General features: G+C 33.6%; 1 protein-coding gene across 1 annotated transcript in view; it reads right to left on the bottom strand.

The window, feature by feature from the left end:
- Positions 1 to 17275, bottom strand: part of LOC118626997 (serine/threonine-protein kinase TNNI3K) — a 269557-nt gene that overhangs the window by 241652 nt on the left and 10630 nt on the right. Inside the window, exons 3-4 of the mRNA XM_036257082.1 lie at positions 15914 to 15999; positions 14738 to 14835 (exon numbers count right to left, since the gene is read on the bottom strand). Coding sequence (XP_036112975.1) covers positions 14738 to 14835; positions 15914 to 15999 — 184 coding nt within the window. The remainder of the gene's footprint in view (positions 1 to 14737; positions 14836 to 15913; positions 16000 to 17275) is intronic.

Raw genomic sequence — 17275 nt, forward strand, 5'->3', positions numbered from 1 at the left:
ATAAGTCTGTTACATATGCATTGAAAAATCTGTTGCTTAGTGTAGCCATCTTCATTAATTAATGATCTTGGCTAGATCTGGATAATTTGCTGCAACTTCTACATCAGCATTTGCTGGTTTACCTTGCATTTTTTATGCTATGAAGACAGCGTCTTTCCTTACCACTCATAAACCAAACTCCGCTATCTTCAAACTTTTCTCCTGAAGCTTTCTGACTTCTCTCAACCTTCAGAATTGAAGAGAGTTAGGGCCTTGCTTAGGGATTGAATTAGGCTCTGGTTTAAGGTAGTGAACCTTTTTCATCTCATGGCACACATAAATTAATTACTAAAATTCTGCGGTGCACCAAAAATGAATAATATACTTTTGATTCATTTACACCAGATGGCTATTATTGTGATGCCTGTTGTCATTTTTTTTTTTTTTTTTTACAATCTAAGGGAAAAGAGTTCAGTGCCCCTGACTAAATAGTAAGGTATTGCATATTTTAAAAATTCTTGAAGCACACCAGTTGAAAATCACTGGCTTAAGGAAATGTTGTGATTGGTCTGATCTCTTATCCAAACCAATAAAACTTTTGTCACATCAGTAATGAAACTGTTTTGCTTTCTTATCATTTGTGTGTTCACTGGAGTAACACTTTTAATTTTCTTCAAGAAATTTTCCTTTGCACTCACAACTTGGCTAACTGTTGGCACAAGAGACCTAACTTTTGGCCTATCTCAACTTTCAACATGCATTCTTCACTAAGTTTAGTCATTGCTAATTTTTTAAAATATGTTTTTATTGATTTTTTTTTGTAGGGGGGGGGAGAGAGAGAGAGAGAGAGAATCATCTATGTGAGAGAGAAACATCACTTGGCTGCCTCCTACTGGGGATCAAGCCCACAACCCAGGACCTCTCAGTCCATGGGATGATGCTCAATCCTCTGAGCCATGCCAACTAGGCACTACTTTTTTATTTAAAGTGAAAAACTTGCAAGTCTCTCTTTTACTTAAACACTCAGAAGTCATTGGAGAGTTAAGAATTAGCCTAATTTCCATAGTGTTGTATCTCAGGGAATAGGGAGGCCTGAGGAGAAGGCAAGAGATGGGGAATAGCCAGTCAGTGGACAGTCAGAACATACACAACCTATATCGATTAAGTTCACTCCTACATAGATAGACACAGTTTGTTCCCCAACACAATTACCATAATAACACCAAAGGTCACTGATCACAATCATCATAACAAATATAATAAAAATTAAAAAGTTTGAAATATTGTGAAAATTACCAAAATGTGACACAGAGACATGATATGAGTAAACTTGATTGGAAAAATGATGCCGATAGACTTGGATTCAGGGTTGTCAAAAAACTCCAATATATAAAAAACAGAATCTGCAAAGCAATATAAAACAAAGCACAATAAAATGAAATATGTTGGTAGTTTCTAGATCTTCCACTCTGCATACATGCCCTACCAAGAGAGTTAAATAAAGATTTCATCTTCTTTTACTGTTCTGTTGGCTCCTTCTGCTTAATCTATAGACTTCTGTTATCTCTATTAACACACACACACACACACACACACACACACACACAACAAAAACAAAGGAAACATTTTTTTCATTGAAGCCAAGCTAATTTTATCTCTATGCTTTCTTTTATTTTCTAGAAAAAGTTATTGACACTCATCACCAACAACTCTGACCTCATTTCTTTAGAAATCTCTATCTATGTACACCTAATCTTGCATAAATCCCAACTGAGTTCACCATACTCCTTACTCATTGAACTTTGATTTTTCTCATACTATCCCTTCTCTTGCCTTGTATATTCAAGAGAAATCACCATCCCTGTTTCTTCCACTTGAGATACTAGAACCTCACCACTGACCTGAATTCACCTCCTCAGTTTCAAGAGGTTACCTTCTGATTACCAAATCAAATGTCCATCATCTCCCTCATCTCTGTAGTCAGATCATCTTCTTGAAATCCCTTTTTATTTGGGTTTTATAAAACCATATATTCCTGATTTTCTTCCCTTTACCTCTTCTTTGTCTCTGTCTCCAAGAGGTTAGTGATTTCAGAGTTTAGCCCTTTCTCATTCAAAACACCACCTTTGGTAATTCTTACACAATCTGATAGCTTTAACTTTAGTGCTAACTTCTCTGCCAAGTCCAAATCCCATATATCCTGCCTACCAATAGCATCTCAAATTAGAAATTCAAAATTGCTTTTGTAAATACCATTCATAAATTTCCCAGGGTGATCTGTCATCTCTTAGCATTCTTCATTCAAAATCATGGCACTTTCTTACCCTAAATGACCTTGAGTCCCTTCAACTCTCTCCGTTTTAGTTATTGCTGATTTTAACTCCATAGTACTTTTCACATTTCTTCTGTTTATTTCTACCTTCACCCTCCATTTTACATAGCCACCTAACTAGTCTCTTGGAATCAGCTTTTTCTCATGCAGCCATCTTCTATACTGCTACAACATAAGTTTTCTTACACACAGTTTTGATTACATCATTCTCCTTTTCAATAAACTTTTTATACACTCAACAAATATTTATGGAGACTATATGGAGTGTGAAACAGTGTTCTGAGTAGTGGAAACACTGCAGTGAGTACAGCAGTTAAATCCCTGCTTTCGTGGAGCTTATATGTTTACTGTGTGTATGTGAGAAAAGAGAGAAAAGATGAACAAATAAGAAAATATTATATAAGGTAACATAAAGTGCTAATAGCTATGAAATAAAAAAGGTAAATAATCAAGAAGGCTTCTTTAATTTGAGTAGTTAGGGAAAGCTTCACTGAAGAGGTGGTCTTTTAGATAAATAGTAAATTCCAAAAAGAAGAAATCCAAGCCATTATTTCAGGGATGGGCATTAAAGGATGGAGAATAGTTGGTGTAAAAGTTCTAAAATAGAGATTAAGATTAGTGTGTTTGAAAGCCAGTGCTGATTAGAAGGTTTAAAAAAAAGGGTAGGGGAGTAATGCTCAATATGAGGTCAGACATCTGACCTTGTTGGGTCTCACAGTCCATGGCATTAGGTTTTGGATTTTTTCCAACTGCAACAGATAGCAGGGGAATGAATGATACTGAGTTAGAGAAGATTCCAAAAGCAATAGTTTTTGAGGTAGAAATAAATGTTTTGTTTTTCACAAGTTTGAGATACTTATAATGCAAGTTAAGATTGTACATACTAGAATTAGCCTCCCTAGTTAGAATCTCAGCTCTTCTAAAGACTGCGTGAACTGAGGCAAGTTATACAACTCTTTTATGCCAATATCCTTGGTTATAAGAAAGGGGGACAATAACTGCATTAATCTGATGTGATACCCATGTAAGCTATATATCCACAACTGATGTGACAATACATATAAAGCACTTAAAAGATATCTGGCAAATAATACTCAATAAAACTCACTACCATTGGACATAGACTAAAACTCATTACAGACCTCAGAGGAAAATTCCAAATAAGCTAGTGATTTGACTTCACCATCTAACTCTTCTTTCTTCTCTCTTTTTACTTCCTCCCCATTAATTCGCTTCCTCTACTTCACTAGTTACCCATTGAAATAATTATTGTCCAGCAGGTGTGGGTCACTGGTTGAGTGTCAACCCATGTACCAAGAGGTCACTGGTTCGATTCCTGGTCAGGGCACATGCCCAGGTTGTGAGCCTGATCCCCAATGTGGAGCATACAGGAGGTGGCCAATGTTCTCTCTCATAAAACAGAGGAAAATGCTAAACTCGTACTGGAGTTTAGAAAATGTCTACCAGTTCTCCCTTCCCGCCCCCCAAATTCACAGGAGTTAAGTATAACCTCAGCAGTAACCTTTAATTTTGAATGGTGAGGGCTAAAGACATGAGTAGCTTCTGAGATTAATGGGAAAGACATTAAATTAAAACATGTTTCCCTACAGATGGGCAGGCATTTAAATGCAGGTAAGTGAAAAAGGTCTGTACAAGCATAGATCATTTTTTTTTTAAATAGAGGAAAAATATAATAAATTGAACAAATGAAAGTATTTAAAAACACAATATAAGATAAATGACAAATTGGAGAATATTCACAACATGTAAAACAAACAAATGGTTTGCATATTGCATGTATGAAGAACTCTTACAAATCAGTAGAAAGATGGATACTCTTTAATTCAACAAATATTTATCAATGAATGCATACCTTATGGCAAGCACTGTACTAAATTAAAATAAAATAATGTAAATCATGGAGGATATGACATTTATCTATCAGGCAGATTGTAGTAAACACGTATTCATCCTTTTCTCCATTGTCTTTGTAGTTTCTCCTTATTTAGCCAAAATCTATGGAATTTAAAAGAATGTATACTATGATTCCTTTAGAATAGGAAAATGGTGAGGTCAAAAGTTAGAAGTGCTAAATTATCCTTTTATATCTTGGTTGGATTTCTCAAGTTGACCTCTGAATGATTTAAACACTTTTTTACTAAATACTATAAAAATATAACTTATATCTTACCAAGCTATGCTAAAAAGAATGTAACAAAACAATCATAGCTACTTATAAATTTCTTATTAGTACTAAGCAAAATGTTTTATTTACATCTTTCAAGCTTCACAGCTTATCCATGAGATAAATATTATAGTTGACCTTTGAATAACATGGTTTAAACTGCATGAGTCCAGTTAATGTGGATATTTTGTCAACAAATGCAGTTGGCCCTTCAGATTCATGGAGTTTAACATCCTCAGATTCATTCAGTGGTGGACAGAAAACAATATTTTGCTAATTATTCCCAACTATAATTTCATAAGACAGAGTCCCAGTCAAAAATGCTGTTTTCATTCTGCAGTTGCCTGAATCTGTGGATACAATGGGCTGACTGCAGTTAAGGTTTGGGGTGTCAAAAGTCAAATGCAAATTTTCAACTGCCTTGGTGTCCTCATGTTATTCAAGATTCAATTGTACTATGTTATTCAAGATTCCATTGTACTATGCCTATTTTATAGATGATGATAGTTGAGATCCAAGAATTTAAATTACTTATAGAATCCAAAATATTTTATAAATATTGGAGCTAGATACAAAGTCAGGTCTGTTTTACTCCAAAGGTCCAAGCTTCGTTTTTGACTTTCCATAGTGCTTTAGCTGATCTTTCCACATAAATCTCCTGCACTCCCAAGTCCCTTTAAGAGTCTGCTTTTCAAGAACTCAACTAGCATGCCATAGCATAAATATGTTTCTTTAATGTACATTTAAATCGAAACTGAACTGGGATTTGAACTTTGGTCTTCTGACTTCGAATCCTATGTTTTCTCAATACGACATATTACCCTCAACCCCCTAATGACCCTTCCACTCCCATTTTTTTGCCATTCATGAGCAAGACCCAACTCTTTGCTTTTCACCTGTGAAAAAGAGATCCAATACCTGTTGTATAGGGCTGTAATAAGGATCAAATGGCATTATTGTCCGGCTGGTGTGGCTCACTGGTTGAGTGTCAACCCATGTACCAAGAGGTCACTGGTTCGATTCCCGGTCAGGGCACATGCCCAGGTTGTGAGCCCGATCCCCAATGTGGAACATACAGGAGGAGGCCAGTCAATGTTCTCTCTCATCAATGTTTCTATCTCTCTCTCCCTCTCCCTTCCTCTCTCTAAAATCAATAAAGAAATAATATGTTTTAAAAAATGGCATTATTTGTGTGCAAATGTTTATAAACTCCAGAGCCTTCCGAGTATAAGTTTATATATTTATATTAACTGTATCACTCCCCAGGATGGACTTAACTCTATTAAAACATTCATCTTACTTCTCAGTCCATTCTGTCCCCAAAGATGTTCAATCATGAAATAACTCAATTTCTTCAGCTGTAAGATCCCAGAGTTGGGCTAAATTGTTTTCTGTAATATCCTAACCATCTCTAATATTCTAATGTTCCCTGAAGTGTCACATCAAGCTCCAAGGAACAGCTGAGCTTAGTTTGGAAAGGAGACTGAGTTTATGCATGTGAAAATAGAGCTATATAAAGAAATGTTTTAATAATGTCTTATCTAAGTAGCTTTCTCCATCGACCCAACTTACCCAGCACAGTAATTGCCAGAGCCAATTTGTGTTTGTAAGGGAAAAAGTAATAAAAGCTGTTTTGTAGTCAAGAGAATATTAAGGTTTCTTCTAGAACAAGGGAGTATGCAGAGCTTCAGTATGAAATGTATTTAGTTCCAGGCATTAAAATTTAATGGACTAGAGTTGCCTCATGAGTCATAGACTTCTCCAATGAAAGGATCCATTAATCAGTATAAAAATAACTATTCATGAAGTTCACACCTACATATGTCTCTTGTTGAAATAATTCTGAATTTATCTTCACAATATATATCAATTATTAAAGGTTTTAGTGTGATGGAAATACTTGACTCTGCTTGAAAATTTGAAAAATAGAAAAAAGAGAAGGAATACTTCTAAATTGAATACTTATACTCTTACCAGGGTAAAGCCTCTCAATTTGCTTTTGACTTTTTTTTGGTTTGTTTTTTGTTTTGTTTTGTTATCACCACCACTGACTCTTCCTTTTCTACTTTCCAGTATCCCATAATCACTTTCTTCCTGTGGGCTGCTTCAAAGTGGCTTTGAATATACTTGTCCTCTTAGTGATGAGTTAACAGAGAAGGGCTAATCAGAATCTCTGGGAGTTTGGCAGAATTCAAACGCATGCTGTTGGAAAAGCAAATTGAATATTATCATTTGCTCAGTTTGTTTTCACTTATAGTTTATTTATTTGAAAATAAAATAATTAAACAGACAAAATTTTTCTATTTATCCAAAGGGGCAATACTAAAAAGATTGAAAAAACTGTTATAAAATTTTTTCTGTGACCTTGCCACTTGTCAAGATAATGACCAATCACTGGCCTTTTAGAGGAGCAATCAGTATTCATAGCTTCTATTTCCTAACTCCATTTATTTTTAATCCATTTTTGGAATTTTTTTTTTTTAACTATACTTTCAAGATGATAAGCAATATAGATTCAGTCCTTGCCTTGGTGGTGTTCATAATTTCTATTAAAGATTATAAACGGGAACCGATGTATATGGTCTGCCCTGCATAGTATCTTATAAGTAAAATTTTGAATTAATAGTCAACATTTGTATATCAGAAAACTTTATATACTTACTGATTCTCTGAAATTTTGGGTGACACTGGGCTTACATGCTTACGTGGCAATGACTAACAGAACCTGAATACTGACTGCTCCTTTTACACGCAACATAAATTCTCTAACTTGTATAGTCTCCACCACGTTTTGCATCTCAAATAAATTGAGTCTAAATGTTAATTCCCATTTAACTTTGCCATGTTATCTAACACGTTCATTCATTTATGTTGCCTGCCTCATTCCTGAAGGCATGTAAGACTATGACCCCTAATCTAGAAAAAAATGTAGAGAAGTAAACAGGTAATAAAATCTAGACCAATTCACAGTATTATAAGGTAAGTACAGGATGCTAAGAGAATACAATGGAGGAACACCTAATCCAGACTTGGGTAAGGGAAGGTTCTCTAGAAAACAGTGCAGTCTAATATAAGAATTTAAGGATAAATTAACATCTTGAGTTAGCATCCTATTAACTGTTTATTGAGAACATGTTAATTTAGAAAGAGATTATGAAATATTTGGTTACTAAAAAGAAATGTGAGAATTAAAAAATCCCCTAATGATTGCTCTAATTTGTGGGTATAATTGTTCTCTAGTTCCTTGAAGTGATGATTAAGTATTAAACAGTATTTATTTATTTTTTTAATATGTTTTATTTAATTTTTTTAGAGAGAGAAGAAGGGTGAGAGAGATAGACATATCGATGTGAGAGAGAAATATCGATCAGTTGCCTCTTGAACGTGTCCAGCTGGGGATCGAGCCCGCAACCTGGGCATGCATGTACCTGACCGGGAATCAAACCAGGATCTCTGTCCATGGGTTGACTCTCAATCCACTGAGCCACACCAGCTGGGGAAAACAGTATTTAAAAGTTGCAATCAACTGGAAGATTTAATTAAGTATACAAACAATGAGATTTCTTTTTTGTTCTTCAAAATTTTTCCCCCCCAAAATTTATTATTATTATCTTAACAAATTTCCACTTGGGAAAAATGTAATCTTTAATCAAGAAACTATTTGTTCAAATAAAAAAACAACTTGAATTTTAAAAATATCAATTTGCCTTTTCTGCTAAATTACTGGTTCTCAACTGGGGGTGGGAGAAGTGGCTACTGGCACCTAGCGAAGAGAGGCCAGGCATGAGTGCTGTTAACTTCTTACAGTCACAGGACAGCGCCCCCACAACAAGGGCTTATCCAATCCAAAATGCCAGGAGCTTCTTGATCTGAAAGAACTGAGGATTCAGAAACTATGAAGCATACTCTGGGTCCTGGATTTTAGGATAATTGAAAACAATCTCTACTTAGCAATCAAATACACATGCTAAGAAAGATAAAAATATATATCAGGAAAAAAGATACAATAATTTCCAGGCTATGAATAAAAAAACAGAGTTTTCTGATAGGCATGATTGCATAACAATAAGGACCTAGGTCTAGTGAGTCAGACAGACATAGGTTTGAATAAAAATTTCCCCCTTCTATGTTCTTTCCCTTTATTATAACATATAAAATCACTTCTTCTGATTGATGGGAATGAGATCTTGCTAAAAATATACAGGATGGAGTCAATGACCATTCAACATTTGCTTTTATCAGCTAAAATGCTAGAAAAAGAGTTGATTAATCAAAATGCTAGTTTTCATTCACTAATGAAATTTATCAAGCAGTTTGTCTATGTATTGAAGGAGAGTTATGTTAAATTGGTTGGTTTAATAGGATTATGTTCACTAACATTCTTACTTGAGATCCTTGAAACTATATAAATCTCATTTTCCCTACAAAGTTTTGTGTTTCATGTTAAGAGTACAATTTAGATACCATCTAAAGAAGTATGCCCCAAGTGGGATGCAAATATGACTGAAATCATCTGAGAAAATTCACTAGGGCACCAACAAATATTATAAATTCAACTTAAATTTATATATGAAGATAATAAAATTTGCACTAGTGGTCTCAGTTCATATATCAGTTAGTCGTGTCATATACAGTATAAAAATATAGTAAATAAATACTTAGATTTTTAAATAAAAAGAGCCCCTCATTCTTTTTTCAGTGTTTAGTACATGGGGGTACATTATGTGAGCCAAATTAAGTGGGTTTATAAATATTAATATGTAATTATAACTAAATTGACCTTTAAAAATGGCAGATTATTTTTTAATAATGTATGCCTATTTATTTATTTATTTTTAATCCTCACCTGAGGACACGTTTGGAGAGAGGATGGGGGAGAGGTAGAGAGAAAGAGTGAGAAAGAGAGACATCAATGTGAGGGAGAAACATTGTTTGCCTTTCGTAAGTGTCTCAAATGGGAATCCAACCTTCCACCCAGGTGTGTGCCCTGGCCAGGAATTGAACTGACAAACTTTCAATGTACAGGACTGCGCTCAATCAACTGAGCCACAGTGGCCAAGCACATGGAAGATTATTTTAAAAATATTCCTGCGAAGAAACCACAGATCAAATATATATTACTTATGCAGGGAGAAGAACAGAAAAATGCCTGCCCAAATCAAAACAAACAAAAACTCAAAACCCATTAAAGGAAGACGACATAATAAAGATTTCCTGCAACAAATAATATATAATGTCTAACATGCAATACAAAATTAGTAAATATATAAAGAATCATAAAATGTGATATATATTTAAAAGAGAAAGCATTCAATAAAAACAAACATGGAGGTAATCCAGATTAGAAACAACAATAAGGCATATAAGGCAGCCATTAATGTTAGGCTAAAAATTTGAAGAAAATATAAAAGAACAGATGAGTAATCATAGCAGAGAATTTACAATGATATTTTAATACTAAATAAAAATCTTAGAACTGAAAAGTACATCTGAAATAAATCATTCTTAGTAGATTAGCATCCAATGGAAGGTTGCAGAAAAATCATTTCTGAATTTGAATTTAAATAAATACAAATAATCAAATTTTGAGAACAGAAAAAATATAAAGAACAGTAAACAGAGACATGGTAACCTGTAGAAGATTATCAAACAATCTAACATACACATTTTAAAAAATAATGGTAAAAATTTGATGAAAATATAAATGTACAGGAACTCAATGAACTCCAAAAAAAATTTGTGCAGAGAAAATCATATACAGGATTATTATAACCAATATGCTGAAAGCCAAAAATATTTTCTCTTCTGTTATTTTTTTGAAAAGACATGCATGTTTAACACAAAAATTCTATCAGTATATTGGAGTTGATGCAATGTATAGATGCAATGTACATGGCCACACTACTATAAAGAATGAAAATAAAATGGAACTATACTATTGCAAGGTTCTTATACTTAAAGTGAAGTAGGCCAATATCAACAAACAGTGCCTGTGATATGTTGAGAATACAAACTAATCACAAGAGCCATCAGTTAAAAATGCTCTGCATTTTTAAAGAAAATTCATAAATACATAGTCATCAGTTTATAATGCATAAAACTTTTGCTTTTTCCATTTGACCCAGTGATCCTGCTTCTAGGAATATACCCTAAGAAGCCTGAAACACCAATCAGGAAGAATATATGTATCCCCATGTTCATAGAAGCACTATTTACAATAGCTAAGATCTAGAAACAGCCCAAGTGTCCAACAGTAGACGAATGGATAAAAAAGCTGTGGTACATATACACAATGGAGTACTATGCAGCGGTAAGAAAGAAAGATCTCTTATCCTTTGAGATGACATGGAGGGACCTGGAAAGTATTATCCTAAATGAAATAAGCCAAGCAGAAAGAGACAAATACCACATGATCTCACTTATATACGGAATATAATGAACATAATAGTCTGAGGAATACGGTAGACCCAGAAACATGGAAGTAGGGCACAGACTGACATTTCTCAGAAGATGGGGTGGGTGGGGTGGGAAGAGATAAACCACAGAACTTATATGCATGTATGCATGACCAATAGACATGGACAACAAAGCCGGGGATGGGGCGGGGGGGTTTGGGAGGGGGGTGCCAATGGGGTAAAAAAGGAGAAACATCTGTAACAAAAAAATAAAAAAATAAATGACACTGTTAAGAAAATAAAAAGGCAAACTATAGAGTGGGGAAAACGTTTGCAAATTGTATATCCAATAAAGGAACAGTATCCAGAAAATTTGAAGATCTCCTATAATTAAAAAACTCAATAAACTATATTTTAAAATGGAAAAAATATTTGAATAGACAATACACCAAAAAATTTTGGTGACAAATAAGCACATGAAAATCCACTCAACTACATTAGTCATTAGGGCAATACAAATTAATCATAATGTGATACTAAGATTTATCCAGTAAAATAGGTAAAATAATAAAAACTACTGACCATACAAAGTGTTGACAAAGATATGAAACAACTAGAATTCTCATACATTGCTTATGGGAATGAAAAAAATGATAAAGCCAATTTGATAGAGAGTTTGCCATGTTCTTATAAAATTAAACATGCACTTATGATGTGACACAGCAATTCCACTCCTAGGTATTGTCCAAGAGAAATAAAAACATTTGTTCAGTGAAGATATGCAAATGGATGCTAATAGAAGCTTTATTTATAGTAGTCAATATCTGGAGACAACCCCTATATCTATCAATGGGTGAATGATTAAACAAATTGTGTTTTATCCGTATAAGAGAATACAACTTCACAATAAAAGAAATAAATTACTGAACATACAACAACAGCATTATAGTAAATGGGAGAACCATATATAAAATAAAACATCCTGAATGGATTGCATGTATATAAAATTCTAGAAAGGAGAAAACTATAATGATAGAAAACACATCCCTGGTTCTAGAGACCAAGTGAGATGAAGGAGAAAACTGACTACAAAAGCTTATGAAGGAACCTTTGTGAATAACATTGTGATTGTGATAATGGTACAGGACTCTATACATTTTCAAAAGTCATAAAATTGCATACTTAAAATTATAAATATTATTGTGCATAAATTATGCCTCAATAAATCTAATCCCCATTGAAAATTAACAAACAAAAACAAAGCAAAAATTACACATGACATTAAAATCTAAACATCTGCTCCTTCTTACTACTAATGAGTCCCGTTGCAAAAAAAAAAAAAAAAAAATACCCAGCCCTAAAGCAGACCCAGCATGCTAAGGTGTATAATTGAAAGAGCTTCTGATGTGTCCAGTAAAAGTTACATTATTTATTTTGTGAGCATTAGAACAAAATGAAGTTTAATTGCAATTTTTATGGAAACCCGAAAAAATACATAAAAATAACTGTTTTGTATGTATCAAAAATATGAAGATCAAGAAAGGCAAGGAAAAGCAAGGCAATTCCTTCAGATTAAAGGAGAGTACAGAGACAAGAAAACTAAAAATGTATGACTCTGGATTGAATCATGAACTAGAAAAAAAGGGACACTATGGAGACAATTAGCTAAATTTGAATTTGGACTATTGCTTAATGATAGTATTGTATCAGTGTTAAAATTTCTGATTTTTATAATTGTATGGTGATTATGTTGGTGAATTTCCTTTTTCTCAGGAAATAAAGATTGAAGTTTTTAGTAGAAGTGAGGCAATGTTGCCTTCAATTTACTTTCAAAGGTTTCAGAAATAAAATAATAATGAAGATGAAACAAAATGTAAATAATTAGCAAACCTGGAAAAAGTATATATAGTAGTTTCTAGTACTACTTTGGCAATTTAAAAAATAACATTAAAATAAATGTTTATTAAAATATATGGGGGAAGGGAACTGGAACCCAAAATGAATTAATACCTATTATAGCTGTTCAGGGAAGGGAAAATTAGAATTAAATTTAATAGTAGTATGAAAGACTATTTTATATTGTTTCTATATTTAAAGTGAAATGGTAAATTGAATTTGTTTTTACCTTTGTTGAGGAATAAGTAGAATAATCATTCATCCTATTATGGCCTTTTCAGAATTATTGACTATTTTATGTCCTAAGATTCTAAATTTGTTTAAACTTTCTACAAAAAAGTTTTAGTCCATATCTCCTTCTGTAAAATATAAGAAAAGAGAAGAAACAGATCAAAAGAAACTTTAAAAATTAAAATTTAGAGACTATATATGTATATTCTCATAAAGATTGTACCCCTACTTCACTAAGAACCCATCTGTGAGGTTGGGAGACTTTTTTCCGTATTAGTTCATTTTCCTAAGATTTACCATGACACAACCTCACACATGGGTTCCGAGTGAGGTTGGGGTACAATTCATGGTTTCATGTGCTGCCCCGACTATGCATAACACTTCCTGTCCATTGGAGCTCTCCTACTTCCACCTATTGCCATTTAGCAGAAAAACCAGCATCAGACACTTTTCCTACTCCCTGAGGGCAGGCTCCATTCCAGTTTCCCAGAATGATGAGTAGGTATGAAAGAGTATTTAGCATTTCCCTGATGCTTTCTCCCAGAAGGAATCAGAAAAATTGACTAGGCATTGATGGGGCATGGAAACACATGATCATGAGAGTACTTGCACTCTGACTACAGGAATAAGGGAATCTGAATAATGGGAAAATATGGCGCTTTTCCCTCACAGTGATAAATTCTCTAAAGGTTGGGAAGGGACCTCGACATGAGCAAACAGCTGCCCACGCCCTACCTGCACATATAAAATCATATCCTGCACTGAAATAAAATCATATCACAGATTCACATGAAATGGAGAAAGAACAAAATATGCAATATAAAAGGAGACTCTGAAAGTGTGAGCATTCACTAGATCTCTAACTTTAACCTTTAGTTTCCTTTTCTGTAAAATAAAATCCAACAGGTAACTCACTAGATTATTTTAATGGTTAAAGAAATAATGTATATAAAACCTAGTGTGCTAATTATCTCATAATAAGTACAAATAGAACCTTATTATAATTAGAGAATGAATGAGTTACATATATTTAATTGATATATTACATAAATTTATATTTATGAAAATCTGAAAGATTTATCTCAACACTGAGTACTCCAGTTTTTCCAATCCACTTTTCTCTTTATTTTCTGATCAGGTACTGAGATTAGGTTGGAACCTGGGATTGATATAAAGAAATAAACAACTGAAGCAAAAGGAGAGAAATAAAAAAAGGAAACTAAGGGAACTGCATATATATATATATATATATATATATATATATATATATATATATATATATAAAATTGAAAACATGCAGAAAAAGAATGCAGCTTCAATATGCTTCTTTCATGAATTCCTCAAATGCAGTCTCGTCCTCTTCTGCACAGAGACAGCTTGGACTCCTGGTAAGAAGCTCTGGTGAGAAAACCAGACAGCCAGGTCTTAGTTCCCAGCTGACCACTGCCTAACCATGTAACTGGAGATAACAGTATTCATGCACAGGGTTCTTGTGAGAATTAAATAAGTTAAATACAGAAAGCATTAAAAAGAGTATGTGTCTGGTATATAGATGATACCTGCTCAGTAAGAGCAAGAAGCCCAATTTTGAAATATTCTAGTCTCTGTGAACATTTTCCGTGATTACTAATTTGGAAAAAAAAAAAAAAAAAAAAAAAAGCTTGAAGATACACACACTCTTGTTCTAAAACAATATTTATTGGAACAAAAATGTTGTACCTTGTAAACTGCCAAGTGCAAAGCTGTAAATCCGTTTCTTGTCAGTCGAGATGGGCGGAGCCCTTTTAACATAAGGGTTCTAATATGAGACTTGTTGCCTTAAAGAGAAAAGTTTTTAAAAAAAGGTTAAATTATTGAGGGGGTAGACTAAGTGATTTTAAAATCTCTCTTAGACTTAATGATAAATGTCACACTCATGTATGAAAATGTCAGATTGCTGTTCTGCAGGCTATTTTTAAAGTTTTCTATTAATTGACAGCCTTACTTAGAAGTGAACATTTCTATGACATTTATAAAATTTTGAATCAATGCTGTGTATTTTAATGCATTTGTGTTAAGTTTTTTTTTTTTATTTCATGCTCTCATCATCAGATGGTTTTAAAACATAAAAACATGAAAAAAAATCATCTTAATAAACTATTAGGAAAAAAAACTTAGATAAAAGTGTAGTTACACAGGATTTCTCAGAATATCATTAGCAGTAGAGCTTATTTAGATCAAAGCAGTCTGACCAATTTGTTTGACAGAAATGATTAAGAGATCTGGTGAGCATCAATATTTATATATCAGTGCTCTATTTGAAAAGCTGAATTCAATGAAAGTTCGTTTGAATTAACAGAAATAAATATAACTATTAATTCATTAATTAAATACGTTTAGTGAGTACCTACTACATGCCAGGCACTATCTTAGGTGTTTGGGATATATTAATAAACAGCAACAACAACGACAAAGCCAAATTAAACTCTTAATCTCCTTTGATCAGTCTTTACTTTGAGCTTTTATCCTTGGCATTTATTACTTTCTGCATATCTTACTGCAGACTGTGAAGTAATTGCTTGATAATGTTTTGGGGAATGCTTTTTAAGTACCTCTAAATTTAACCTTATCCCTCACTAGCTTGCCTACTACTGCAAAATGCTCTTTGGATTTCCAAGCAAGTTAAGTGATTTGGTTTGATGTAGAAGCACAATTAAATTTAAACTCAGAGCTAAATCAATCAGAATATCTGCCTGATAGTTACTGTTTCAGCTGAAGGTTATCAAAGTTGTGGGGGCAAAAGAAGAGAGAAAATTGAGTATAAATAGAATTCTCTTGTAGACTGTTAAGCAGTTCAAATCACTGACCACATATATATAAAACTAGTTTATAAAGTATTGAGCTTCAAGCACTCACCTCCACAAATGCAACATAAATGAAGCAGAGACAGTCCATTTTCTGTGCGGTAATTTAAATTAACTTTGCTGAAGGCATCATCAGAACTGAAAAAAAAATTTTTACAGATGATAAATTTCATCTTTTAGTTTATTAATTTTCATTTGAAAAATTATAAAAGGGAATCATGTTACTATTAATTCAGAAGTGTATCTTTTCGAGAATTCCTTTGTACCTAGAAAATTTATTACGAATATATCACTACAGGAAAAACAATTAAAATCAAGAGAAAATAATATTGAAAGTTTGAGAACCCAGTTTAAAGACTCTCATGCACAGCTCTGTGTTCAATGTAAAATTGGAATGCTTCAGGGTATCTCGATGAATTAAATTCTATGTATGTATAGAAAGCATAGACATTTGAAAATATGCCTTTTTCCTTCACAACATAGTTATGAAACATTCAAGAAATGTACTCCAAAAAGAAAAAAGAAAAACAAAACAGAGCGGGGCAGCATTTGATAAGAGGTTAGGGAAAGGAACACACTCCCAAGGTATTACAAATTCTGCCTGAAGCAAAGTTGCCTTGTACTCTGACTGGGTCAGATATTACAGATAAAGAAGGTCTAAACTCTGATAGTGTTCTATGATACAGTCTCAGGTGAGAGGAAGAGTAGTGTTAGTGATTTAATTAATGAAATCCTTGCCTTGTTTGAACAAAGACCACTGCCCCAGAAGGGCCCTGGAGAGTCACAGGTAGCCTTTGAAAAAAAAAAAAGTAAAGCTACAATTATTGACCTCTTGAGTCCTTGGTGCTCCCAGGACATTTTTCAGTAGAAATGAAATTATATCCTTGGCCTCCCAGGTCAATTTCAATCTGCCTCCTGCCCATTTAAATCTCTAGAAGCTTCAGTGAGATAGCATAGTCTTTGGTGAAGGAGCCTTCCATGTCATTTGTAAAGTACTTAAACGTAAAAGGTATTGTAAATTCAGAATATTATCATCACTGCAGCCATTTAAGAACTTCAAAAGCTATGGGAATTTTGAAATAGAAAAAGAAAAGGTGTTATTCTCCAGGGTGCTGCTAAAATGAGGGAATCTCTAAATCTGGGGACATTGAAGGATCTCAGTGAAATGCTTTAAATAAGCAATGACAAGCCTGGTGGTTGTTTTCATAGATTTGGGACTATTCCCGAACTTTTCCACCCTCCTAATTTTCTTTCTTTGCATATTCAACTTCCCAGGAGCACAGTGCACAGACATGCTGTTGACAAATATACCTCAACTTGCTTTAGACTGCCATTTGTAGAAGTAAAATCAACTCCAATGAGTCATTTCTATGAATGTTGGTAATATAGCAAGAAGCCCAGAATTTTATGAAAT

This window comes from Molossus molossus, unplaced genomic scaffold, assembly GCF_014108415.1.
Source record: "Molossus molossus isolate mMolMol1 unplaced genomic scaffold, mMolMol1.p scaffold_m16_p_12, whole genome shotgun sequence".
Classification (NCBI taxonomy): domain Eukaryota; kingdom Metazoa; phylum Chordata; class Mammalia; order Chiroptera; family Molossidae; genus Molossus; species Molossus molossus.